General features: G+C 44.2%; 1 protein-coding gene and 1 non-coding gene across 3 annotated transcripts; one reads left to right on the top strand and one right to left on the bottom strand.

Annotated features, from left to right (window-relative positions):
• Nucleotides 1–27338, bottom strand: LOC119442842 (sorting nexin-2). 2 transcript variants are annotated; one of them, XM_049662420.1, is made up of 9 exons: nt 27185–27338; nt 26506–26527; nt 24953–25161; nt 23560–23806; nt 18198–18472; nt 9413–9506; nt 5855–6084; nt 2075–2347; nt 1–524 (listed from the first exon to the last, which is right to left on the bottom strand). In XM_049662420.1, the coding sequence occupies exons 1-9, from the start codon at nt 27272–27274 to the stop codon at nt 474–476; spliced, it is 1491 nt and encodes a 496-aa protein (XP_049518377.1). In that variant the 5' UTR covers nt 27275–27338; the 3' UTR covers nt 1–473. The 2 variants fall into 2 exon arrangements, with proteins under 2 accessions (XP_049518377.1, XP_037563811.1); XM_037707883.2 differs by having other exon boundaries at nt 23560–23809; nt 27185–27336.
• On the top strand, nt 4621–4692 carry Trnaa-cgc (transfer RNA alanine (anticodon CGC)). Its single transcript has one exon. It is a non-coding gene; the product is annotated as a tRNA-Ala (tRNA).
• Nucleotides 27339–27993: the final 655 nt, after the last annotated feature.

Below are 27993 nucleotides of genomic sequence, written 5' to 3'. Positions count from 1 at the left end.
TATGGCGCATGAATCGTCTTTATTTCAGGGGTAATAAATTACAAAATTTCCAGTAACAAACAAATTCTTTAATGGCTGGTTATATAATCTTTAATAAAGCCCATTTCTTTTTTTTCTAGAGCAGTGAAAAGCTCGCGCTCGTCAAGTGCACACCGCAACGTCGAGCAACACTATATTACCCGCTTGTGCAGCTTACCAAGACTTGTTTTTCAATCTCTCCTGCAAACGTGTTCACTGTGTCCTGTTTACTGCAACATTCAACATCCATGTAAATGTGGCGTACGCACACTCACCATGTGGGTGCAGAATACAGTATATACAAAGAAGTGAACACTCAAAATTCAGCAGGTTTTCCGTGTTCCTCACAAGAACAAGAAAAGCAAAAGAATGTACAGCTCCAAGAGGAGTACTGTGCTTTGAGCACCATGAAAAACCACGTATTGGAATGTGAGGTCAGCACCCTGTCCTGGCAATCACGCAATGGCCTTTGCTTCAGGCAAGAAGGTCTCCCAATACTTGATCAACTGTAACAGAAAAAAAAAACAAACGACAAACACTCATTTTTACGTGCTTCTCAGGCACTTAAAGAGGGCACTAAAGGGAAACCAATTTAGACTGATAAAGCTTTTCAGAACTCTATTTTTGCTGATTTCGTGGCAGGAGATTGATCACTGGAAGAAAAAATGAAGACTTAAAAAAAATTTTCAATTTAGCAAAAAGCTTCAGCGTCAGTACGTTAGTGAGATGTCGTGGATTTAAAAGTACCTATATGTATTTGCTCGTGTTTGAGCTGTTGTGGCACAGTAAAACATCTTTGAAATTTGCTGAGCTAAGTTGTTTAGAATACAATGTTTAGAATACAATGGATAGTCCATCTCTAGATAAAAACTTAACTAGAGCTGAGATGATGGTCATGAAGAGCTGGTGTGGGAACTTCCAAGGTGGTGGCACACCCCGTCTATTGTTCTGCACCTTTCCTGACTTATCAAGCTTCCTCTGACAGTAACAGTGGCTTTTTTTTTTTTTGGTATCATAGAAAAGGCAATTCATCTATACAGCGCAAGAAATGAAGTGTTTCAGCCAGCTTCTGTGGCATGGGTAATCATTACAGGCGAGGCACCCCAAACCAAAAAAAGTATTCTCCAGCCATACCCCAGCACAAGAGGTCACCAGAATGTCACAGCAGCTTATTCTACTTTCGTCACAATGATGTGCCAGTAAGCAAAACAACTCACTGAAGCATGCTCGCTCTAATCCATTAGTGGCACTTGAAGCACAAATAAGGCCATTTTCCCTATGTAAACATGGTACTTGTTTACCACAATTGACACCAGACAGTACTATTTTAAATTCCAGGGGCCACCTGATGACTCATGGGCCATCTGAAGAAGAAATCACTGCATTGGGCGGAAACTTTTTCCTGATACATGACACCTAATGGAGGGATGGCAGAGTTGTCAGTTGGAATCTGTCCACAGCACCCAACATGCAATGCTGAATTCCTGGACAAGACAGATTCAATGCTGGAAAATTGCTGCCAATGTTCCTGGATAAGTTAATCACCTAATAAGCGAACAGCAGTCAGAATGTTTTGAGCATTAATAAACACTCAAGTGAACTTAGCAAGCAAACTTTTCCTTCCCTTTCAAGAGCCGAGACGTATGCAGGGTGAAGAAGTGTTAATGTGAAGGGCTTGCTTTTTGTGACAACCGAACTCTCAGCAGTGAAGCCCACTATTATTTAAGCTGATGCTAGAGTGGCAGTATGGCTAAGCGGTAGCTTGTACTTCATACAATTTATTTTATATTCATTCATTTTACATTCACGCAGCCTACAATGAACCCAAACTGCGTGACTAACTGGTGGTGCCACCCACTTAACTGCACTAAATGTAATGAATAAAGGGGGCAGTCTTCATTCTAGTCCCGAACAAATTGATTTGCTGCTTGTTCTCTCCTAAGCTTCGTTAAGCCTACCATGCCATAGCAACACAGTACCCTACACTCCGCAGACTGAATCATAGTACAGAAGTGCAAAAATCAAGAAGCACTGCTTTCAAGACGCGAGTGCCCACCTGTTGTTGGGTGTCAAGGAGAAACTCAAAGTAGCGCACAACTGAGTTGCGGAAGTCGGCGATGCGGTTGAGCTCGAAGCGGTCCATCTCGGTGCGAATCACACGTGACACATTGTCAAACTCCTCCTGCCCGCGCTCCACTTTGGCTTCCCACTCGAGCACCTCTTGGCGTGCCTGGGGAACCTTGTCGTTCTTGGCTGCCAGTTCAAGCTTGGCCTTGGCCTCCCGTTTGCGAGCCAGCATCTGCTGCGCGTGCTGCCATGTCTGGTACACCTGCAACAGGTTCCAGTCACCATGAGCTCGGTCTGCTTTCCGAGCCAAACATAGCTGCCCCTAAAAGCCACAAGGATTGCAGTGTACTCTAATGACAAGGGATAAGGTGTACAGGAAGCATACCACATTTACACATAACACAAAAATTTCCTTTGTCTCTTTACTGGGCTCAAAGCAAGCCTCCTGCTAAGCAAAATGCTTTACACTAGTTGGTAATATGTATACACTTCAATTTTTAACATAGAATAGGACAGAAAAGGCATTCGTTCCTCTCGCTTTGTGTTGCTGTCTATCCTATCCTGCACTAAAAAAACAGTGTTAAGCCTTCTGCTAAGTTCAGAATTGTGCGACCTATGAATGATATTTTTTTCAATGCAACGGTCTTGGCCGGCAATAATCTAAGTTATGAAGGAAACCAATCTTATATCTTATGCATCACTTCCTAAGTCTGCTTCCCGCACATACAGATCAAATATAGTGAGCTGATCACTTGTTGCTAAAAAATAAAAAGGAAATGAAACACTGCTGCACATAACACCACTTTCTTGTTTGAAACTGATTTTGTTTACACAAAGCTCAAAACATGAATGTTCACCAGCAGAGGGGTGTTATAGAGAAAGGAAAAAGTGGATAGGGTAGGAGAAAAATTAGAGTAAGAAAATAATACTGTACCTGTTTACAATGAAACCATCCACAGCATGCAATAGTGTGAATGTTGCAAGAAAAAAAAAATGCTCATATTGGAATCTATGTAATCTGAAGCCTTAGTGAAGCAGTTAATTAAATGCCTACTGTACAACTAAACGCAACATGTTAAATTGTGTTTGTTTTCATCCCATGCAACAAGTAATCTCATGCAATGTTTATGCTTATGCTCTAAATTGCTTACAAGCTATGGCAAATTGCAAACATCAATTCAGGCAGATGAACAGTACGAGACGTTGATGCAGCAATGTCACAAGGACGAAGGCGAGGTACAATGCTTAATGGAGAAGCAATGGTGATGAGAGCTGTATGAACGGACAACTACAGCACACATATAGGGTTGTTTGTTTTCGGGTTCTATATTTTAATTCGGGGGGGGGGGGGGGGGGGAGGAAGGTAGGTTGCGGTTTTTCAAGCGAATATTTGGGGAGAAATCGGATTTTAGAGGTCAAATTAGAAATGTACCGAGTAATACATAAATTTCATACAACGAAAAGATGCAACACACCAAGGAAAAAGACAGGCCAAAGGAAAGAACTTCCTTTCCGCTCGTTCCTTTTGCCTGTCTTTTTCCTTGGTGTGCTGCGTCTTTTCGTTGTATGAAGCATGTACCAACTAGCCCAACAAGTTTTATTAATACATTTTTTTTTTAATCGGAGGGTATCACTGAGCTCTTTAACGCTAACGTGTTAAAACTAGGGATCTGTTTAAGCTGGGAATCTGGGGGGCAGTAAATGACAGTAAAGAGCATTGATAACTTCTAGGAAATGAACCAATTTATGCACGAAAAGCTGGTCATCAATTTTTTACACATCCTTGTTAACGTCTATTATCATCTGTATGTGCAACATGTCGGTCTCCATCTGAGACCTGTCTGATCTTTGAATGTATCTAAGCTGAGAGAAAGTTCTCTTGACATCACAGCTTCCATTAGCTAGGCAGAACAATGACAGTGCAGCATTTGCCAGCCCGGGGTAGCGAGCGGTAAAGTGATGCCAATACTCAAAGAGTTTGATAGCTGTGCTAGTGGGGCTGCTTGCTTGTGAAAAAGTGCTGCACGCAGCTCGTGAATTGAACTATAGGTCCCTGGAGTTCACTTAAGGCAACAGGATCAAATTTAGTTTTCCCTAGGCTGGGTAGCTAGCGTGTGTACACCGCAAACTCCATGCAGCATAAAAAAAGATAGGTTGATATGTGATTTTGGAATTCGGAGAGAAATCGGGTTTAACCTGATTCTCCTGAAACATCGGGTAAAATTGGGTTTTACCCAAAAACGAACAACCCTACACATACAGCACATCTAAATACATTTAAGACTTCTATTCACCCTGTGTCACAGTGGCACATATCCATCATGGAGGATTAACCTGGAATGGGCACATACTTGGGTTGCCCGGATGATGGATTTTGAGTTCGAAGCGAATAGCGATTTTGGCCGAATATTTTGGCCAAACTTTCTGGGGTATTTATGTTTTACAACATAAGTGTGTGGTGGCGCTGGCTAACACTCCCAGGGTGAGTTCTAGTTGTAAAACATAAATACCCCAGAAAGTGGATGGGAAAACGGCTCCGCGGTAGCTCAATGGTGAGAGTATCGCACGCGCAATGCGAAGATGTGGGTTCGTTCCCCACCTGCGGACAGTTGTTTTTTCATCCACTTTAATTTCTGTTAATTTATCATTTTCATTAATTGAATTAGTAAGTACAAGTGATTTCCCCTATAAGCGGGTGTCCTTGTTTGTTGGCTTCTTATGATGCAAGGTAATTGTTGGATACGTGCAATGATTGGACTAATTTGTGAGAATGAGACCACAATTAATTCAAGTATGACTTATTTATTGGAATACATTTGACAATGTTGATGTCATTCCCTCATCTTATTGCTTTCTTTCATAATATTATAGTTTAAATGTTTTGAAATGGCGTTTATGAGTTTCCTCGCAAATAAAGGTGTCTGAGCAAATTATGAAGGTTGTTAGAAATTTTTAAAGGTCCGAAACTGGTTTTTATAACTTAGTCTGGACACGGCGGTGGTGAGAAAAGAGTGTTGGCAACCAGGGCACCAAGATTGGCAAAGATGACGCCGGCGTATACAGGTCTATCTGTAGCTGAGTTTGTTTCGCCTGTTAAACGCAGTTGATGAAATTCCTACAATTAATATACAGTCAGTGTACTATATCAAATAGCATAATATTCGAAAATTCCAATATTTGCACAACACTAGTACATACACAGTTGCCCAAGAATGTGGTAGCCCAAGTACATGACATTCAAGAAAATGAAAGAAGCTGTTGATTCCTATTCCATTAAGAGGGCTGCCTGCTTTAGAGATACCTATGAGCCGACATTATACAGTATGCTTCGTTAATTTGACTGGTTAGATTTTTCGGCTAATTCGATCCTGACCGAAGGTCTTGTCAGGTACCCATGCATTTCTATGAGCCCGACTTTTTTTATTTTGATCCTGAATTTGGTCTTCGCTGTATAATTCAAACTTGACCAGTCAACATGCACATGCCTGACCCCTATGGTGACCCCAATCGCCCTTATAGGGGCAGCGTCTGTCTCAACAGAGCTTAGGGACATTGAATGCATTGAACAAAAGTCATCCCCCAACGAAAACACCTATTGTCGGCCCGCCCTAACAAGATTTGCAAGCAATAATGGTGGCTCACAACAGATGATTACAGTATTTACCAATTCTAAATTGTGCTTTCTTTCCCCCAAGAAAATTGGGCCATAAGTCGCATGACACGGCTATGTTGCAGCAAAGCTGAGTTTAATGGGCTGACGATCACTTGCCTTTACTCTCTGGTGGAAGACATCCTTGATTGCCCCAACCAGGGACAGGTAATCCTTGACCAGCTCCGCCAGACAGTAAAAGTCGTGGTTGGCCTGGCGCCCCTGCAGCTGCTCCACCCGCTCACCGACCTCGGCAAGCTTGGACAGCGCCCGTGACAGGCCCGTGTGCTCTTCGCAGTTGCCTAGCATGGCTGCGCTCTTGGCAAATGCACCCGTGCTCTGCGACAGCTCTGCGCATTGTCAATGCACAGTGAGCCGCCAGAAAGTTTGAATGACCTACGATTGGGGTTCAGCGTTTTCGGTTTTGAGTTGGTCAAAATTCAGTCAACTTTTTTTTTCTTTTAAACTGACAACACGGAACCCTATCTGCAATAAAACATTTAACTGAATTTTACATGTGGTTACAAGCTTGCATACTGCCACATCGTTCAATAGCTCTTGGTCAAAAGGAAGAGTCACAACAAGAACAACACAGCTAAACATTCCAGTTTTTCATATTGGGCGGACACTGGGGGACTATGTACAGTAGAGGAGTTCCATATGGGCAGAATTTCCCATCACCATCAGAAGCTCAAAGTGCAAATTCCAAACATTTCAAAACCTTACATGCGACACATGCCATTAAGACCAAACTGGGAGTCTTAAGCTTCATACATGTTTACAGCGTCAGGCATACTAATATAGTGGCGACTTCATGCAGTAACTTCCGTGTGCAAATGATATAGCATATGGTTGCACAGAGGTAAGAGGAGCTTGAACTGTGAAAGCAGGTAGAATTCAATAGGGGACAATCCAATGAGCAAGGAAGACTCAAGAACTCAATGAAAATGCCAATGCAACTACAAAATATTGTGTTTGTGAGGGCCAAGAGGCAACACTAACTATAAATGGGAGGTTCATGAAAGTACTGGGTCCACTGGTGCTTAGCAGCATCCTTCAAACATGCCTAGAGCAGCAATTTCTCCTTTTTATGCAATTTGTTCTTTTTTATCACGCAGAATACAAGTAGATATTGGAAACGCTTTTCGAGATGCATGTAATGCGGATGATCACTTTTGGTTTGGCCAAGACTTGACTAAGGCACCTTCGAGGAGCAATATCAGCAAGGAGTGATGCATCAGTGAGCAACACGAGTGGTGTGTACATGTGAGCAGTCTATGTAGCAGAGCTGATAAAAGTAGGCTACTGCACAATGCTCACAGTAGAAGAGAAAAAAGGACTATGTCAATGAGAAGCAGGGAAGTTCATGACAAATTTGTCACCCATGGCCAAGGCCACGACTCCTCTCGACAAGAGAGTACTGCACAGTGTGTCATTCTCCTACAGGCCTGCTACTGCATGTCCGTGCTTCACGATTAGCACAGGACGCTTCCTGGCTCACCTTTTAAAAGCTTGCCATCTCCAATGGATGTCGCCATCTAATTCATTTGCAGAGCCTTCACTGTAAATAATGAATTTTGATACTCAGGCATCTACATGGTCCTTGCTAATCCATTAAGATGTGGGTTATTACAAAACAGGGAATGCATTATTGTCGTTCTACTGCAAGATTTCTTTAAAACCGTGCGAAGTCAATTTACCCCACTGAGTCCTAAGGATAATACAGTAGAGCTTTGTTCACACATATTGGAAAAAAACCGCGAGCAAAGATGTAACTAGGAAAATGTAATCCAAAGTAACTAAAAAATTTTCAGACTCGACTATAGTTGACATCTACGCAATGCGAAGTCTTGCGCGAATCGTTGCGGCACGAGGCCCGAGACACCGATGCGCGTCAAGATGGTGGGGCTTTGGCAGCCCGAGATGCGTTTTGTTGTTTTCCCACTGCGCAGTGTTTTGAGACGGCGACGGGAAAACCAAAACGAAATCGAGCTGGTGGGTGACGCTGGACGCGCCCGGAGCGAAATGTGACACTCACGTCACGCGGTGTGCTTGGGTTATCACCTACTAAAAGCATGCAGTACGCTTCCAACGGCATTACGCCCCATGCGCTTAAGAAAGAGCTTATAGGTGAAGATGCTTGCCACAATGGAACTGATTATAGTGATGGGGGCCCTCATTATAGTTATAACACTGTATCATCAGCTATTAGCAGCCAACGCAGAACCCAGGTAATAGCAGATATTTTCATCTGGTTTCATGGCGCCACAGCAAAGTGTCAGGTTTGTGATTGAGGTGTTTGTTGGCAGTTAAAAATCGCATTGTAGAAAAATTTTTTTGAGCCTGTTTTTTTTTTTTTTTTTTAATTCTGCCGCACTTGTTCTTTAGGCCAATGCTTCACCAACACGCCTGACACGGTGGGCTCCTACCAAAGGGAACGAAGTGACCCATTGCGTCGCCCAGGGGAAGGGGGGTGGGGGCTTAGGTAGATGCCGCTTTAGCGGGCGCAGACCAATGAATAATGACGCATTGTTACATTGTTAACTCTTTCCGTACCGCGCCCATTGCGCATGATTAGCCCTCTATCGATGGTTTGAAAAGCCACTTTCAAGACCTTCCGTGCTGCTCACAGACATACTGCGCTATCGAACGTGGAGGTGGAGAACTATATTTTAGTTTTCTAAGCAGTTCGCTTTTTTCCAGCGAGGCAGTGACCTTTAAATGCGCTCCGAAGTTTCGCGATCGTCAAAGAAGAATGAAAAAATGGCCGCCCGCTATCGATGGTTTGAAACGCCGCTTTCGAGACCTTCTGCGCCGCTCACGGACACACTGCGCCATTGGACGTGAAAGAGGAGAAACTATATTTTTGTTCTAAGCAGTTCGCTTTCTTCCCGCCAAGCGGTGATATTTAAATGCGCTCCGAAGTTTCGTGATTGTCATAGCAGAACGCAGAAAAGTCAGGCTCCGGTAACGGCGTCCGTGCTTCGGGATATCGCAGATATCACGATTCCACTGCCTCTGCAGCTGATCTTATCGATACATCGAATAGCAGCGAGTCAGAGGACGCTGACTTTTTGTCGGACTTTGAGTCTGAAAGCGAAAACGATGCAAACCAGCCCGGAACATCGGCGGCTGCAGCCCAGCACGCCCAACTTGCAGTGAAATTTTTGTGTCTAATAGACGGCAATACATGTTGTATATCTCATAATTTTGGTAACTTTTCTTTCTTAGTAGATGCAAGCATGTCTTTACATACTTTGTTTATTTTTATCGCACAATCTTGATTTTAAAAATTTATATATTTTTATGACAAACATCTTATTAATGAAACTTTTATGCGTGAAAAGTGCACTCATTTTGCTGTTTATGTATTACATTAAATATTGAGTGCAGTAGTTCCTTCAGAAAAAAACATCTGCCATAACATTAAAAAAAAAAACACCTATTTACCCCATGGTTGGGAAAGAGTTAATGTGCGCCCCAGTGAGACGTGTTTTCCGAGAACATACAAACCGGTAAGAAAGAAATATAACTTCATTCGGTTATTTTTTTGCGTTTTCGATCACGAATGTTGGCGCCAGGAAATCTTATGTAACGGGATTGTATCAACAAGGTTCTGCTCTACATGAATCCTTAGAAATGCTTGAAGTCCACTAAACGGTAGAAAAAATACACTACCTCTGCGTTGCTGCACCATATTTTCCACACTGGCATGCAACCGCTTCAGTTGAATGTCCAGGTTGTCAATCTGCTGTTGCTTTTCTTCGAACCACTGCACACGAGACACACATTCCATATTAAGTTACTTTGCTTCTAAAATGGGGAGTGCTCATGTAGTGCAATTAAAGAAAGAAAAAGGAGAGCCCACACAAATAAAAAGTGCAGAACAGGTGATACATGCTCATATGTCACACATCAGAACTAATACGTATGAAAATGCACTGTTGCCCCAAGGCAAGTGAGCAAGCAGTTGTGCATAAGAATCAGAGAGCATTCAGAAAAGTACAATTATTAATGTGCATAGTCCTGGTTGTGGTCTGCAGCTACACGGGGCGTGAATTTGGAGGACCCAACTGAAAAGCTTGCAAACAGTAGTGTCTAAATGTAACAAAGACAAAAGCTGGATTGTTTATTTCTATGGAAGAATGTACGATCTGAAAGACACATCTAAAGTTCCTGCTTTGTGCGTTTTCAAGTGCCGTAATACCCAATGGGACAATATAGAAAAATATTTGGCTGGAATATTGAACTAAGAAACGTCATTCTTACCATAAGCACACATATATAGTCTGGATAAACCAGGAAAGGTGCAAAATGAAAAATCTTCAAAGTTTCTGTGCTATCTCCTCGTGGCATCATGAGATTTGGACAGTATGCTTGGACTATAGTTAAAATATTTACCAGATTCTAACAAGCACAGTTTTCCTGAGAAAGTGGGTACGTTAGTTTAACAGATCAGTAGAGTGACGTCACATTGCGTTGCTGTCAGTGGAATTGGAATGCAGCAGCATTTTTATTCTTATAGTACAGCACATAATGGGCCGCAGAATGAATGAATTATGGGCCAGGAAACAGTACAAAAAAAGTGATCTGGCAACTGTTCCTCCAGCAGATTTTTCAGTCGCTGCACATGAGGCACATGGCAGCAGTCATGTGTCTTGTCTGCTCTGCCATGGTTTGTGCGCCTGGAAGGTTTTTCCTTTTTTTTACAAATCTCACAGGTCATCAATTGCTCATCTTTTACTATAACATGTTACATAACAAGGTGTCAATTGAGGTGGCCCCTGAACATGCTTCAGAAGCATCCATTTTCAACCAATATTACACAGCCCTAGGACGCTACTCCTGTCTAGTACGGGCAAAGTCGTAGTAGGCAAAAAGAGTAGCTTCTTTCCCACCAGAGTTAATCGTTGCAATGCCTAATAAAATAACACTACGAAACAGCTTTTATACACTTTCCTTTAGCAGCAACATAGCAGTGCTTCTTGTGCTTTCAGAACACTGCCTATCTGTGAACAAACTAACTCAAGTAAAGCTGGCTGCAGAGCAACAGTGAGCTACTGCCAGTAAGCAAATTAATCCCAGTAGCAAGTTAAGTGACAAAGCTCTGCTCTGCTTACTCGTTAAACCTTTATGCCAGTCTATACAACTCCACATATATTTTTTACCATGTACTGCACCGTAATGCACACACACTTATGCCACATACTGTAGGCAGTCACTGGCAGTTTCATATACAACACCTAAAGAAATCTTCAGCAAGTCAAGAAAATTATAGAAAAGCATTCTTCAAAGGAAAACAAAGGAGCAAACAGACCTTGAAACATATCCAAATGAGCAGGCGGTAGTGCAAGAACGTAGTACGAAAGAACTAAAAGTAGCGTGCTTGCATATTTGTGCACTTCAAAAGAAGTTATTTCTTTTACCTGGACAGCAAATGAAGGCTCGGCCAGCAAGACCTGGCAGCATTGAAAGAGGCAACAAGACGCCTGATACAGACACAAGACTGGACAGAGGCAGGCTGCCCCCAGGAAAGTTTCTAAAGGGGCCACAAACACTCAAGGTTTCGGCTCTCATTTTTCTTGTCAAGGTGATGGAGCTGCAACTACAAAGTCATGGAGCCCCTACTACAAGCCCAGAATGTGTGTTGGGTGTTTCTTTACCTGATTTTACACAGAGTGGTTTTGGTTTCCCTGCAGTCAGTACACCTACGGAATGCAGATGTGAAAGTGAGGGTGTCTAGTATTCGTTATGTGGTCTTAAACTGCTGCCATAATAGAAATGTTTCTGTCAAACTTGCATCAATGAGGATCAAGTCCTGTCACGCAAACATTCTTAAGCATGTTTGATTTCAATATACACACCTTACATTGATAACATGTGTTAACTGCAGTGCAAATCAATTTTTCCATTAATTTAAATTGTCTATGTGACCAGGGTATAACCCTAAACTACTGTGCTGGCCTCGCTCATCTAAGCCGGGGGCTGTCCACAAAAGTTAGCATTAAGTGTGACCAGTAGGGTATAGCCAGTTTGCAGATTGAAAATTTTTGACAAGACAGGCCTGTCATATCTTAAGCATTTGAAGCAAGAAATGTAACTTTGCAGCTAAGAAATGAATAAGAAAGGGCATATCTACACCCTTCCAATGGCATTGCAAACCATTATGTGTGCATGTAACAGGGTTCGTACAGGTTTCTAAGGCGAAAATTCAAGGATATTCCAGGACTTTTAAGGACCTGTCACAGATTTTTCAAGGACTCAAAGCGGCATCCAAAGTAGGATTTCTTTACTCGAACATTTCCAAAAATGACCAGTTTTATTGCACTTACAATAAATAAATGTATATCACAATTACAATAAAAATGTCTAGCCTTCATAACTTCTCAATATCACAACACAACACAGCGGCTGAGATTTCTCCAGTATAGGCTGGGTAAAGTTCACCAAAAATATTCAAAACATTCAGCATACGGTTATTGCACCAAAATAAAAAGAAATAAATGTATATCCCAATGACTGTAATAATGTCTAGCCTTGATCACTTTGCAATTTACAACATTAACAAAAAAAAAAAAGTTCGCAAAATACAACGAATGCTCCCGACAGCTACTCTGACTTCTCCAGTATTAACTGGGTAAGTTTACTGCACATTTCCAAACCATTCGGTGTAGTCTTCCTACATTTCCATTGTACTATAACAAATAGATGTATACTGCAATTTTGTAAAACATGCCTTGTCTTGATCATTTCTCAAGTCCGCAATATTAAAAGTTAACACAACGAACACTCACAATAGTTGCTCAGGCTTCTGCAGCATTAGCCGAGTTGGTTCATCAAACATTTCCAAAACATTCAGCATACCACATTTTCCGGTCTATAAGACGCATTTTTTTTCTTAATTTTTCGTCAGTGCGTCTTATAGAATGGTGCGACCTATGCACGTTTTTTTTTTTTGCAGAAAAACTGCTGTCAAAATTGGATCCGATGTTATGGCCACGCGAAGTGCGCTGGTTGACTAAATTGCTACGGGTTCTGTGCGCGCTATCGAGGTGCCGGGTTCTCGTGATCAAGTTTGGGCCCGAGCGCCGTGCGAGAAGGATGGTGCAGCAACGCAAGCGACGGTAGGCCGACCGCGATTCGATCGATCGTGAAGTCGTCGCATCTGCAGATCACTGTCAAGATACGGCGCGCGCCACTGCGCAAACTACGCAGTTGCTCCGAGAGTACAGGCAGCCCCCCCCCCTTCTCCCGGGCTGCCTTCCCACTTTCCTCCCTTGCGCGCGATCTGGCTCACCGTCGCACGCTTTCATTCGCATATAATACAGCATACAGCGCGCTGAAACGATGTTATCGCCCTTGGACTTTATACGGAACATCGCGGCAACCACGACGGCAGAAAGGCGCCTGGAGTGGAAATATATGGCACCCAAATGCTTGCGCATGACCCGCATTCACAGGGCGAAACGTCACTACCTTTTTTAAATCGCTTACCGAAAGAACAGGTGTGTCTTATACACCCGTGCAACTTATACGCGTTTTGTTTTTGTTTTTTCGGAAAAACTGCCGTTTTGAGGGGGGTGCGCCTTATATACAAAGGTGCGACTTATAGAACGAAAAATACGATAATGTTATTGCACTTATACAGGGTGTTTCAGCAAACGCTTTCAAAAATTCTTGAAGGTTGCCTGCGGCAGATAGCACAATTCTAGTTCATTAGTTCGTCTACTCGAATAGGCGGACATTACTTCCACAAGAAATTGAAATGCATAATCGAATAATTAACAGAAATTTACTAATTAAGTTTTTTACTAATTACCTGATGGCTCATATTGCAATTTACAAATTTTAGCTGTGGAGTTCGCAAGGCGGATCCACTTGGAACTAATTCTCGGAATGACACCAGTTTCGAGATAATAATTCCTGAACTTTGCCGATAAATGCATTGGCGTTCCAGTTAGGTTCTTAACAAAACGTCGCTTTTTGCAGTGAAGCACAAAATTAACTGGAACGCCAATGCATTTCTCCGCAAAGTTTGATAATTAATATCTCGAAACTGGCGTCATCCTGAGAATTAGTTCTAAGTGGATCCGCCTTGCAATCTCCACGGCTACATTTGTAAATTGCAATATGGGCCATCAGGTAATTAGTTAAAAACCTAATTAGTAAATTTTTGTTAATTAGTTGATTATGCATTTCAATTTTGTGTGCAAGTAATGTCCCCCTCTTCGAGTAGACCAGCTCATTAACTAGAATTGGGCTATCTACCACAGGCCACCTTAAATAAATTTTGAAAGTGTTCGCTGAAACACCCTGTATTATCATAAATATTATAACAAACATCCACCCAAAGGCACTGAGCATCGTAAAGTTGCTCTACTATAGCTTCACTAGTTTCACCTCGTGCGCAAGAGTGAAAATGGCACAAGGCAGACCGACGGGTGACGAGTGAAACAAACAATAGGGTGAGAAAAGCAGCGTAAACTGCCAACTGAGCCAGCACCGAAGCGCGGCACGGGTCTCTCGCTCCGTTCGCGGTTTGACGCGGTGAAGCCTTTTATTCTTCAAAACGGAACCATGTTCTGCAAAACGGAACCATGTGTGGGGAGTTCGACGCCGATCTACCACAGAAAGGAGGTCGCAATGTCGATATCAAGAGTGCATTGCTCACGAAATTCAAGGATTTTCAAGGAAAAAAATTCGAGGACTTTCAAGGGCCTTGAAAATGCACTTTTCAATTTCAAGGGTTTTCAAGGATTTTAAGGACCTGTACGCACCCTGATATAATGGCCTATACAGTTAAACCTGGATATAACGAAATTGACAAATTCCCGAAAAACTTTGTTATAAAGAGGATTTCGTTATATGCAGGTTCGGCACGAAAATTCGGAAAAGAAACGCTTACCGTATTTACTCGATTCTAATGCGCCCTCAATTGTAACGCGCACCCGTTTTCCGTTTTCGTCGAAGCACTCATCCTTGGAATGTCACACCAGGTACCGGATGTGTGGACGCATGTCGTTTTGCACAAGCGCGAGGCATCGGAAATGAAGAGCGAGCGTCACGATGGCGTCGTAGCGTTGTATAGGGTTACAGTTGTGGGAATCCTCGGGTCCCATAACCGCCCCACGGGCAGCGAACGTCGCGTCAAGCGCATGCGTGCCAGGGAGAGTTGGGAGAGGGGAAAGTTTCCTTCCGCGGGCGGCGCGCGGGAATCGCAAGCGCTATCAGCGCCACCGGGTGGGTCACGTGAGATCCCGCTGATATCGCCCGGGGCTCTTTGGTCTCCAGCAAGCGGCGACGGCGGAAGTCTCCGCCGCTCCCGTATTCCCGCACGTGGTTAGTCAACCGTGTTCTTGCCGCGGCAAACGCCGCGGCCCCCCTCGTATTCCCCAGTTGGTAAGTCGGAAACCTTTCTTTACCTAGTGTATTATTCTCTTCGAAGGAACCCTCAGCGATGTCAACTATAGCTAGCTGACCTGCTCGAAGTGTTAGTTGCAGTCGTAATAAATGCTTTCCGAGTGTACACGTGGTTGTCTATTGTTTCCTCGAGCTTGTACCGGACCGCGGTTGATGCGCAGGCATGCGCCAACCGCTGGGCTCGGTGTGTCGAGGCAGAGGGCCATTGGCATCCCCCCATATCCCGACACAGTAGAACCCCGCTGTTACGTTCCCAGGTGCTGCGTTTTGGGACAGCTCCCATAGAAGTCCCGGCACAGCTCCCATAGAACCCAATGCATTGGTAACCCCGCTGTTGCGTCGCAACTGTGGGACCGTTCCCGCATCATACGTTGCGAACTTCCACCCCGCGCCGGCCCGAGCAGGCATTTTGACTTTTTATGTCGCTTGGCTTGGTGGCTTGACGATGGCATTGGCTGCCCAAAGTGCCGGGGTCGACAACTATGACGTATTTTCAGTTTCTGTCAGCAAAAGTATGGCCCTTGAGATCCGTATTTGCTATCTAAAGATGGTGTCTATGACGTGTTGTGGCCCTAAAATTGGTTTTGGCTCATAGATGTTCTGTATAAAGTCCAAGGGCGATAACGCAGTCACCGCGCGCCGTATGCTGTATGTGAGAGTGAAAACATGCGAGGGGAGCCGACGACTGCGTCTAAATCTCGTGCGCGCAAGAAAGAAAAGTAGGGAGGCAGCGCGCCTTCTTTCGTTGCGCTCGAGGCACCGGCGAGGGAGTGAGGGGGGAGGGATAGCAGGCGGCGTTGTACTGTACTCTGGCATCAACTGCGTGCTGCGTGGTCGCACGGGCCATATCTTGAAAGCGATCTGCGTTGGGCCAAAGTCTAGGCAGTGTAGGTGCGTCGGCGGCTCGTAGCTTTGTGCGTGCTGTGTGTTCTCGGCGCTCAATTTGCGTTGAAGCGATAGACAACAGCACGAAAGTCACTTCGTTCGCTTCTGCAGCGGCTTCCACACGCCGCCAGCGTTTGACAGCGCGTGTCCGTGCTCATCGAGTGTGATGTGTCACAGCGTTTGCCAGCGCGTCGGCAACATCAACTGGAAAAGGAGAGTGCCGGCTTGGCGGGCTAGGCCAGCTGCAGCAAGTGGCAGGATCAGGTATGAATGAAGGGAGGGGGAAAGGTCACGCCCACGGCGGCAAGATCGCCGGGTCGAGGGATGCAGGCCTGCCTCGCATACGCTCGCACGCACGCACACGTGCGCTCGCTTCGCATTCCGTCCCGGCGGAGACGGTCCTTCCGGTTGCTGCTCGCGTAAAAATGACAAGATTTGGGGCGAAATCTCTAGGTTGTCGGCGGGGAAAATTTGTTATTTCGGGGGTCTCCCGCTGCCACTTCGTTACGTAGAGGTCTCAAATACATGTGCTTCTATGGAGTAATGGCGGGGAATAGAAAAACTTCGTTATATTGAGGTTCGTTATAAGCAGGTTTAACTGTATATCTTGTAACATCACAATGCTTTTAAATAATGCACTAAGATGGATAGTTATAGTACCTGAAATCACACAGAAAGCCAGCTTGTTAACAGACCCTGCATTGTAATTTGTCATTCAGAGGTTGCATTCCGAGGGTCCAGACAATAAATTTTTGATGCCTGTACTCCTCAAGAGTGCCTGAACACCCCACAGATTAGCCACACACTCTAGAAACCAAGACCACACTAATTAATTGGGGTTTTATTAGTGCTTTGGAAATCTTGTTGGAATTCCCAGCATATTTGAAAACAACACTGTCCTCAATGACTGGCTCCCTTTACCCATGCTAATCATTGCTAAGAGGTTTATGCCAACAACAAAATAGGCAATATAAGCTTAGCAAACAAAGCTGCGACAAAAGAACACAAGCAAGGAATGTAGCAGTTCCAGAAAGTCAGGGTCAGCATTAGCAAAACGTTTCCTATCCCAAAGCAACTAAACATAAATGCTGCATTAGTACCATGCTAAAGATGCTTTTAGTACAGAGTGGGCAATATTACAACCAGTAAAAGAAAATTAAAAATAATGTAAGTGCTACTTATCTATAGCACTGTGATGCACATATTACTCTAGTGGTTAAAAAAATTGTTCCTGTGGTTTCCTATCGCATTATGGGAAACCAGTGCTGCCCAGGGGTTACTCTCGAACCTCGAAGAGGTGCAGCTGTTGCTGCTCCGCACATCCTCACATGTGCCCATTTAATAAATGTCTGCAGTTACCTTTATGGCACACCCCCGCAGCATACATTCAAACATGCTCAAGTCAATTTTAGTAAAACAGATGCATCATAGAATGGGACCCAAAGGTCAGTTTAAATTATGAGAGTTAGAATTACTGGGATTTCACTGTATTTGGCCAGCGCTAATGCAAAGCTAAAATTAAAAACGAGATGGTACTAGCACCTCAAAATTTCATACTTTTCAGATCCATCGGCTCCGGTAGCCTTTGCATAACAATTAACTGAGGTGTGAGCACTAGCAACTACTACATGTTCAGTGGAACCTCGTTGATACGATTCTGTGTAATACGTTTTTCGAGATACATTTTTTTCCCTTTCCCGTAATATGATTTGGTTGGATAATACGTTGGATGATACTATTTTTGGATGATACACTTTATTTTCCAGTTCCCGCGGAGATCATATCAATGAGATTCCACTGTATCTAATTCGCCAATGTAGAGAAAGTGCAGAGAACTAGCTTCATCCCCATGGTTTGAAAAATAACTAACAAGACTGTAATCAAGCATGTTTAAAATGATAAATACAGTGGAATCTCGTTGATACGATCTTCACGGGAACTGGAAAATAAAGCGTATCATTTGAAAATCGTATCAAACAACATATTATCGAACCAAATCGTATTATCGGGAGGGGGGGAAAGAAATCATATCCCGAAAAATGTGTTACGCAGAATTGTATCAATGAGGTTCCACTATAGTTCACAGCGGTGTGATAGTGTTTGTTACACTACACATGATGATTACATTAAGTGTGCACTGCACTAATAACTTCCTTACCGGGTCTGCCTCGTCCATCTTGGTGGTGATCTTTGAAACTGAGTCTCCCATACGCGAGATGAGCCGGAACATGCCAGCTCCACTTAGAGACGATGTGTTGGTGGCTCGAGGCAGCTCAGCTTCCTGCTCCAGAAACTCTCGGAAATCTGGGTCGACTTTGAGCGAAGGGTGCGCAGCTGTTCGTTGCAAGAAACGCTCCAATGCGGCCCTTCGACGCTCGACAAAGTCTTCTGAAGTCACCTGCTCATCTTTTGACATCTTGATCTTGGTCATGCCTGAGCAGCACATAAGAAAGCATTCAAGTGCACAGCCTAGCTGGGATAATGTGATAAATGTCAATTATCAGTATAGCATACAATTAGGTATTACAATAGACTTCCATTAATTCAGCCCCGGTTAACTGAATTTTTTGGTCATTCGTTCCTGGCCGAAGGTCATGCCGGTGCCCATGCATTTCTATGGTCCCAAACTTTGTTATTTTGATCCCAAAATTGGTCTTTGCCGAATAATTCAAACTTTACCATTCAGCATGCACACCCCTGACCCCTACGATGGGGCACTTTTGGGGCAGCGTCTCTCTCGACACAGCTTAGGGGATAGTGAATGCATTGAACACGTCACCTCCTGAACGCCTAATTTTTGACCTGCCCCAAGAACATTTTCAAGCAATAATCATAGCTCACAATATAGGATTACGGCATTTACCCAATTTCAAGAAGTGCCTTCTTTTTTTTTCAGGAAAATTGGGTCAGAAATTGCCTGCACAGTGCAAGTGGAAAAAATAGCAAAACTGCCTTCGTGGCGTTTGGATGCTTACTGCACAAGACAAATGTATTGCAGCAAAGCTGACCAACCTCTTACAGCCTAAATATTTTTACCTGAAGAAAACCTTCGAACTGCAGTCAAATATACTTCTATGCAGGGTAAGAACATCCAAAATTACTATCACACCATTTGCTACCCCGGGTGAGATTTGTAAAATTCATTTCAAGACAACTGAAACAGGCATCTAGCACAAAGCAATGCCTTTATATTCGCGTGTTTTCATACTGAACAAACTCAGACTTGGCAGGCAAACCATCTCGCATCTTATGGCAGTCTGTAAAACAGCTGGTATTGCAGAGATGGTGACCAATTCATACACCTGAAAGGACGCAGCTGCATGAGATTCTTGACCCTCGTTGGAAGCACCATGCACATACAAGCATTGTTTTCCGAGTCATAGCAACACGCGGATGCGTTTTTGCGGGATAACCACACCGAACATGAAATCAGTATTTCTACCTTGAGCGTTCCATTTAGATTTACGAGCTCAGATTCGGTATGTTGCGAAATCGCGCCAACAGACTAGAATAGGCTAAAAACCACGTGTCAAAGCTGACTCTAGGAAACTGGCCGCCGTTGTACAACACATATTAGATGACAGAATCCTTGTGTCCAACGACGTTTACAAACACGGAAAATGTCATGTCAGGCATGAGTGCTAGCAGGTTTGGGTAGAGGGGGGGGGAGTCTTCCTTTTGCAGGCGGTGCATGGGCATCGCAAGCGCTACCAGCGCCACCAGGCGTGTCACGCGAGATCCCTCTGACATTTCCATAATCTCTTTGGTCACTAGCAAGCGGCGAGTGTGGAAGGTTACGCTGCCACTCCCAGCTTTCCAGCATGCGGTTACTCAACCACGTTTCTGCCATGGCAGTCGTGCGCCCGCTGGTAAGTCCGAAGTCCCCCCCCTCTTTGCCTAGCGTATTCTCTTCGAGGGAACTCTCAGCGATATGCAGCTAGATGGCCTACGCGAAATGTTAGTTGAATGCATAATAAATGCTTTCCAAGTGTACACATAATTTTCACTGATAGTTTTGTCAAGCTTTTATTGTACTATGGTTGATAGCAGGCATGTGCCAACTGCGGTGCACCAAGGTGTTGCACCATTGGCACCCCCTTATGCTTACAACCCGTGCCCATTTTTCTGGCTGAAAAATCGGGTGTGTGTTCGATTTATACTTTGTTTAGGAGTTTTATGTCACTTCTAGATTAGTTTTCTACTTTGGACATATAGAAAGTGGGCGTGAATTTGATTCAAGGGTGTGTTAGAATCTGGAAAATGTTACAAGGAATCAGCGATGTGTATTGGCATTTTTTGCGCATCTTGTTTAATTTGCCCCGCCAGATAATTTGGTCCATTTCGTCGGTCCCGTCGGGGTTGAATTAATGTAAGTCGACTGTAGTGGCATACGATGCACACAAGCAACACTTTCAGGCTTGGTAACGGGCTAGGATGTGTGCTGGTTTGCTTGTTGCACCATTTCCTCACCTAAAAATGTCTGGCACTGTGTGTATGCGGTAGATGATTGACAAGCAGGAAAGCTCATACAAGCGAACAGAATGAGGCCAACAAAAATGCTTAGCTTCAAGGAGTACTGACACACATCTTCAAAGTTACAGAAACTTTACCACACCCATTGCGCATGCAAAACAATGACAATTATTAAGTGTGAAGGTTAAGAAACACTTATATAATATGTATTCTAATTTAATAGTCACCTTGCAATGTCGAACCAGGCGTCAACATCATGAGATAGGAAAACATATGCCGACATCATGTAGCAATATGGCTAGGTATAATGGTCAAAATAGTGGAAAATTAGTAGACTTGGTGTAATGAGCTGAATGGATGGGCACTGAATGAATAGGCACTGAACTTCTGACTAGAATGTATTCCGGGAAAATGCTTGTTTAGATACGAACAAAACATACGCAAGCCCAGCTATTGCACAACAAAACAGGAAAAAAGTAAACCAAACCACGAGGATAACAGACATAATTTTAACTTTGTGGGGATGCGCAACTCTCACGCGTCCCCTGATGTTTTCCCCGCATAGCTCGCGTCTCCTGTAATCTGGCTTCTCCTCGTGGCTAAGCGCCGGCGGCGGTTGTAGTGGTTGCGGCGCATTGCGCGCGAGTGTCGCGATGCTAACGCCACAGAACGGCGGCGTGACTTGGGAGAAAAAAATCACAGCATATCCACGGGGTGAATGATGATGAGTGGGCGAAGCTCCGGAGGGAATCATCGGATCTCCCGCTTAAGGGGACGCTAGCACAAACGCGTTAGAAACGTGCAGTACTCTCTAGTAAGGGGGAGCGGCCACAGCGTCTTACGCAGCCATTTACACATGCCGGAACGTGCACCGCGTTTGCCGACGCCATCACATGACTGCTGAGAGAGTATACCCCCCGTATTCATAAACGCTCCTCGACTTGAACTTGACTTGCCACCGCTTTGGGCAGCGCGTTTGAAATGCGTAGAAGGTAAGGCGGAGAGGCCACAGCGTCTTACACCAGCTTCTTACACGGGCCATAACGCGCTAGCACAAACGCGTTAGAAACACGTTAGAAACACGGCCTTTCGTTAATGTTGGGTATTTATTGCCATCGTGGTGCGTGTGTCCATGTCCGCTTCGTGGCGTAGTGGGCTAACGCCGCGCGCTCGGAAGCGAGGGGTCCCTGGTTTGATTCCGCGCTACGGACACAACTTCGGAATTTTTTTCTCATTTTTCTCAGACTGGTTACACACTACTACTACGACGACGGGGACGGAACGGGTGCCGCTATAAGGAGCTTCGCCCCTAAAAGGTCGAAGGTGCTTCCTTTTCGGGTTCGGATCGGTGGGCGATGCGGAAGTCCCGCGCATGCGGCGATCCACGCTTCGCGAGACGTCTCGCGTGGCTAGGAGGGCACCGGTATGGATGAACACGGATCGTTCGAACATGCCACCGTTCGCGTGACCGTACACGTGAACGACTAGGCGATTGTGTTATAGCATGGGGCGAACATATTAGCTCGCTATCTGGTCGCCGTGAGTCGGACTTCCTTGATTTGTCGCGCGCCCATGTGAATGTTTTATGCATAGTAATTCGGCTAGCATGTATTAGTGTATGAAATGTGCAATAAATGCCCTTTTGACTGTTTGCACTACTGTGTTGTCGTTCCTTTGTCCCAAGAGCACGTGTGAGACCCCACAACTTAGATACCAGGTAGAGTACCAGGTACATCAGATCATGATACCACTAGTTTAAAATCACTTGTTAAACACTTTGTGCATGCCTAGCACTTTTCCAATAAGCTTACTTCACTTTCTAGAAGTGATACAGATGACTGGCTGACACACGCGATCCCTCTTTTCTCGATGTGGTATGCCTCAACCTGATTTATTTTATCTCTTGGGTCATAGCTGGGCATAAATAATTTTTCTTCGTATTTAAACAAGCATTTTCTGTGCATAAAATGCAGTAAATGTCCAGCGCCTGTCCTGTGTGGTTTGTGTCGTTATTCATGGGGCTTGTAACAATAGGTATGATGGTGTTGCTCTAAAGAAAGAGAAAGAAAGAAGAGTTCTATGCATGTTTAGGCTCCACTAATGTGTGGCATTTGCAGGAATCGCAGGAATGAAGCAAGCTAGCGTATCGTGAAGTCCCGACGAATCCACCTCCCAGGTACTGAAACCAACTTGTTCGTAGAAACAAGTAACATAGAAAAAATACTGGTAAGCGCCAGAGTAGTCTAAATAACTTTCTAAAGTTCAGCGCATCATTTAACAAAACTTCGTCAAAAATGTCATGTCGGTACTCGCTTTGCTTGGACCGCATTTCAAAGGCTTGAAAAGCAGCCAGAAGAAATTAGAAATTAGTTTTACGTGCCCAAACCACGATTTATGAGACACACTGTAGTAGAGGAATCTAGGTTAATTTTGGCCACCTAGGGATCTCCAAGGTGCACCTAATGTACGGCACAAAGGCGTTTTTACATTTTGCCCCTATTGACGCGTGGCTGCTGCAGCTGAGATTTCTATGTCAAAAGCAGCTAGAAATTGCAGAGGTGAGCACATTAGAGCAGTGCATTGACCTAAAGATAGTGTAAAAGTGGTCATACATGCACACGAAACTGCACACGAAACTTGAGCCTTTAGAAATGACCCGCCAATGTGCATCTAGAAATGAACACCACGTGAAGCGAGTGCTACATTGCTCGAGGAACTTTTGTACAGATTCTCTATTTACACAATGCATTCTGCATAAAACCTTTGTGCAGCAAAGGAGAGACGCCCATCTGTTTTCGCACCTAGTCACTGAACAATACAAAGATATGGGAAATGTCACTTTCTCTGTAGCATGCTGCATAACCAGCACACTGACTGTAGATTGGCTATTACCTTTAAAATGCCACACCTACCCTTCAAGAGATGACAAAGTGGGGGGCCCAAGCCAAGTTTTTATTATCTAGCCTCCTTAAATGCCTGCCAGGATCTAAGTGCACATATTTTAAAACAAGCACACTCCAATTTTCCACAACTGCGTTTGAGCTCACCTAGAACACTCTTTTCAGGAGCAGGTGGAACGATGCGCCCCATGTGCAAGTGCTTCTCCACCAGCTTTTCGTGCAAGCCAAGAAAGTCACTGAAGCGCCGGTTCACTGAAAACTGCGTCTTGCGGTAGTATGGTGCGTTGGTCCGTGTCACCACTCGATAGGTGACATAGGCAGCCATGCCCTCACCCACTTTCTGTGGCTCCCGCACGCTGATCTCCACAAACTCCTCCCCCTCAGAGGCCTTCTGCTGCTGTGGATGCATGGGAAGAAGCAACGCCAATTGACAAGAATTTCAGTGAGAGAAACAATGCACGTTCAATGATATATAACTGTGCGTGCTATAGTAACAGATGCCCATTATCAGTTTCAAGTTTCAACCAGCAAAGAACGGAAAATTTTTCCTCAGATGATGCATATTAACTACATCCAAGGTAGGTGGTTGATGTACATTGATTTGCTTGTCGCACTGCTTTCTCACCTAAATATGTCCGACACTTTGCTTGCATGTGGCAGATAATAGACAAGCATGAGAAAGCAATACAAGCATAAGAACTTGCCCTCAAACATTTGCATGCAGATGTACTTGTCATTTTTCAGTGACTAAATTATGTATAAGATCTTAAAGGCTATCTCCATCAAAATTTCACTTTGGTTACATTTGTCATACCCTCGAACTTCAATATAATAAATGCACATATAATTATTGAATATAACAAAGCTATATCCGATAAGTGCATCATTTGCTTTATTTTAGTGGAGTACTGTCCTGTTATAACAAAACCAAAAATGAGGGATCCGACACTGGTATCGGTGATAGCGAAGCTAATTCTTGTTTTACGTAGCTTAAAACATGTATTCTGGTAGCAAAAATGTCCAATACAGTTACCGACTGATTTTTCAGGAGCTAGATATTTTGGACTTGTGTGATTATTCAGACTTCGCCGTGCCACCGCACCTATCCCTGAACCAATTGTATAACGGAAACGAAAATTTCGGACGGCCGCATGGTGCGCTGCTGAAATTTTCCATATTCTAAAGCACGGTGCTACGAACATCCTGGCCAAGTTGCTGCCACGCCCATTTGCAACCAAAACAAAACTTCGGTTGCCGATAACCAATGGAGAAACACTGGGTATGCTTAGCGACCTAGGTGCATATATATATATTGAAATCTGCAACATCACCGACATCACAGATAGCCTTGTGCATCTATTGAGATCCACGTTTAAAAAACTTGCAGCATTTTAACAACTGGAGAAATGCAGATCTGGTTTCTGGATGTACCATTTTCCACTGATGTAGTACTTCTGTTTAATTGCCCTTTAAGGTATGAAGTTATAGCACGCAAACTAGCATTCCCACAGGTTTTGCTACGTTAGAAAGGAAGAGTCACCTCTTTCTCCTTGGCTGGTTTCAGTGTGCTGACATCTGGGGAGAAAAGCGTGGTGGCCTGCCTTGGGGGATTCGGCTCTGGATTGCTTCGCTGCACTTCGTCGTCGGCGGCTCGGAACTCAAGCTTGGCAGAACCCAGCAGAGGGGTCTGGGTGGGTGGCTCGTCGTCGTCCAGATTCACCTCCACTTCTTCGGGCCCCTCCATTATACCTGAGACACCGACAAAACAGTGTAAACAACTTTCCACATTTACCACAACTGACACATAAATGTGTTTATAACATGCTTTATATACATATATAGTTTATAGTATGCCTGCCATGAAGGCACATGGCTGATGACTGCTCATAGAGCAACTCAACTGCAGTCCAAAATAATTTAACATAGGGTGGCAATGAGAACACTAAACAAACAGGTCCTGGATTTGAAGATTTTGTACGTACCTGCCACTTCACTGGGTTTCAATGCACCAAGACAAGCATTCAAGCACAGAAGCAACCTGCCAGGAAAGCCAACCTGCCCAACTAAACCTAGTGCATGCAATTTCACATTTTTTTTACCTTGAAGTTTAAGGGCAGTGGAATTGCGTCTTAAATATGCGGACTTAATACAGGTGTAAAATAAATTACAAACCATGCAATATTTATTTACTTACGTGAAGCACTAATTCCTTTGTAATAACATCATAAAATGCTAATGCACAGCACAAGTTGACCTTTTAACTTGACAGTTTACAGTTTAGTTTAAAAGTGCAGAAGTTACCAAGGACAATTAATAAAGAAATGAATATTTGGCTAATTGGTAACCGAGTTAATTTCCAAAGGCACACAATGACAAAACCTAGTACTGATAAGAATGAAAACACCACCGAGAAATGTGTGATAATACCGAGTGGCTCGAGAGCGACTGCAGCTGCTAGCATTATTTTTAATTACACAATATAATAAAGCATATCCATACAAGAACATAAATACTGCTTAAGGTGACAGCTAACAACATTGAACGGCTTATATAGTTCATTTGGCTGGAGTTAATTATCTGCTAGTATGCACAACAGTCATGACAGGCGACTTCCCAGAAATAGTATTTGCAAATTTTCAGCTTGAAGCTACTACTGTACCCAGTTCAAAATTAATCAAGACTGTGTTTGACGACATATGCATGCATTACTTTTATGCAAGTTTCAGAGCACTGCTGTAGAAGTGTTCGTAAAGCAGAAAACACAAGCAAAATCATAAGACAGGAATGTAGGGCAAAAGTAATGTTGGCAACTATATAAACACTGGCTGACACAAGCTACTTGGCCGCCGGTGATTAAAAAAAAAAAAAAAAAAAAAAAAAAAAACACCAGCTGCTGAACAACCTGAAGCAACAAGTGCGAGTTTCCCTGCCGGCGTTATTGCATAGAGTTTGATCACAGAAAGTTAGCGAGAAGGCCTCTAGTATTACCCAGTTAAATGACTAAGTGCCACGTCGTTCCTAGGAAATTAACGGCGCTTCAGAGAGCACGAGACGTGCTTACAAGATAGAACCTAATAATCCTAGGTCACTCACCTTCCCTCAGGTTCTTGTGGTGCTGTAAAAGACAAAAGAAAGAAACGATTCAAGCTATGTACAGGTTTGCGTTGGTATTCAGTGAAGTAAAACAATCAACTAACAGCGACACGCTATGATGCTCAAGCAAACACTTGCGGAGCACAGCATCGGTTTCAGGCTCACGAAGGGGCGGATCTCGGCGACTCCCACCACTACTATCTCAACCAGTTAGCGGTCAAAATCAACCAGCAATCTAGCGACACAATATTAGCATGCGGCGCGTAGGCTCGAAGTAATAGAAAACAGAGGCTGCGGGCGTTGCGGTCGCGTCTGCATTCTTGCCAGTCACGGGTAGAAAATTAAAACACCCCTAACGAGGTGTGCATGTCCTGAGCATGGTGGACAAGCCGCAGGCGGTTGCGGCGACGTCACCGCGAAATAAGCGCAATTCTATTATACTGCCAACATGCACAGCACACGCTAATCAGGAAGGGCGCTTCACATACGTCAAGGGCTTACTAATAACGAAGCTATCAAGCTTGGTCAGCAGAGAAAATGAAACGATCCCGTTATTTACTGGGCGCAATCTACACCACCACCCCTCCCTAGTGCCCGCTCGGCATGCTTACTATAGGCAACGCGAAACGGACGAACACACGACACCGTGAGGTCAGATGACAGCACGTAACTAACTCACCTCAACGGCAGATGTGAACATGTCATCCTCTTCCTTAGAATTTAAGTCGCCTTCGCTGAGTAATGGAGGTGGCTCCTTGAGGTCCGCCATGTCTCACGTCAAGATTCTAATTGCGGCGGCGCTGGCGCTGCACTCGCCGATCCGTCGTTACCATAACTTCTAGAGCTACCACTACTGTCGCAGCTGACCTAGATAGATGGATAGATAAAGCTGAACCCTTTAAATCGGGCGGTGGCACACGCCGCCTAGCCGTGACTATTAACGTATGAGTGAAATTTCACCCCTGCCTTGATTTTAGCCACCAATCAGATAACCTCTGTTTGGTTATTTCTACCCGCTTAAAGTCTGTTTTGCCTCCACTGTCCCTAAACCCCAATGCTTTGTAAAAATCAGCACCGTTGCTTTGCACTGTAGGGCAGTAGCGCAACCCAGGATCTCTGCCAGGGGTGGGGGGGTTGACAGCTTGCCAATACCATCTAAACAGCACTAATTTCGATTTCTTCACGGGAAACTGTCAAAAAATTGCGCTTTTTGCGAGTGTGCAGACGATTGCGCGTCTTACATCTTAGTTGCAGTACTCAAATGCGTAAGGAAAGAAAAGGGGTTAAACAAAACGGGGGGTTAAGTCGGCCTCATGGGGGGGGGGTTACAACCCCCGAATACCCCCCATCGGTGCGCCACTGCTGTAGGGTTAAGCCCACGTGGTTAAGCCCTTTACAGAAAAGTACGAGATGTTCAGCCGTTTCCTCTTCCTATCCGCACGCACCGCACAACGTGTCTGTACCTTGGTACTTGGTACATCGTAGTCC

This window comes from Dermacentor silvarum, chromosome 2 (assembly GCF_013339745.2).
Source record: "Dermacentor silvarum isolate Dsil-2018 chromosome 2, BIME_Dsil_1.4, whole genome shotgun sequence".
Lineage (NCBI taxonomy): Eukaryota > Metazoa > Arthropoda > Arachnida > Ixodida > Ixodidae > Dermacentor > Dermacentor silvarum.
This window is presented reverse-complemented; position numbering and strand designations above follow the sequence as displayed.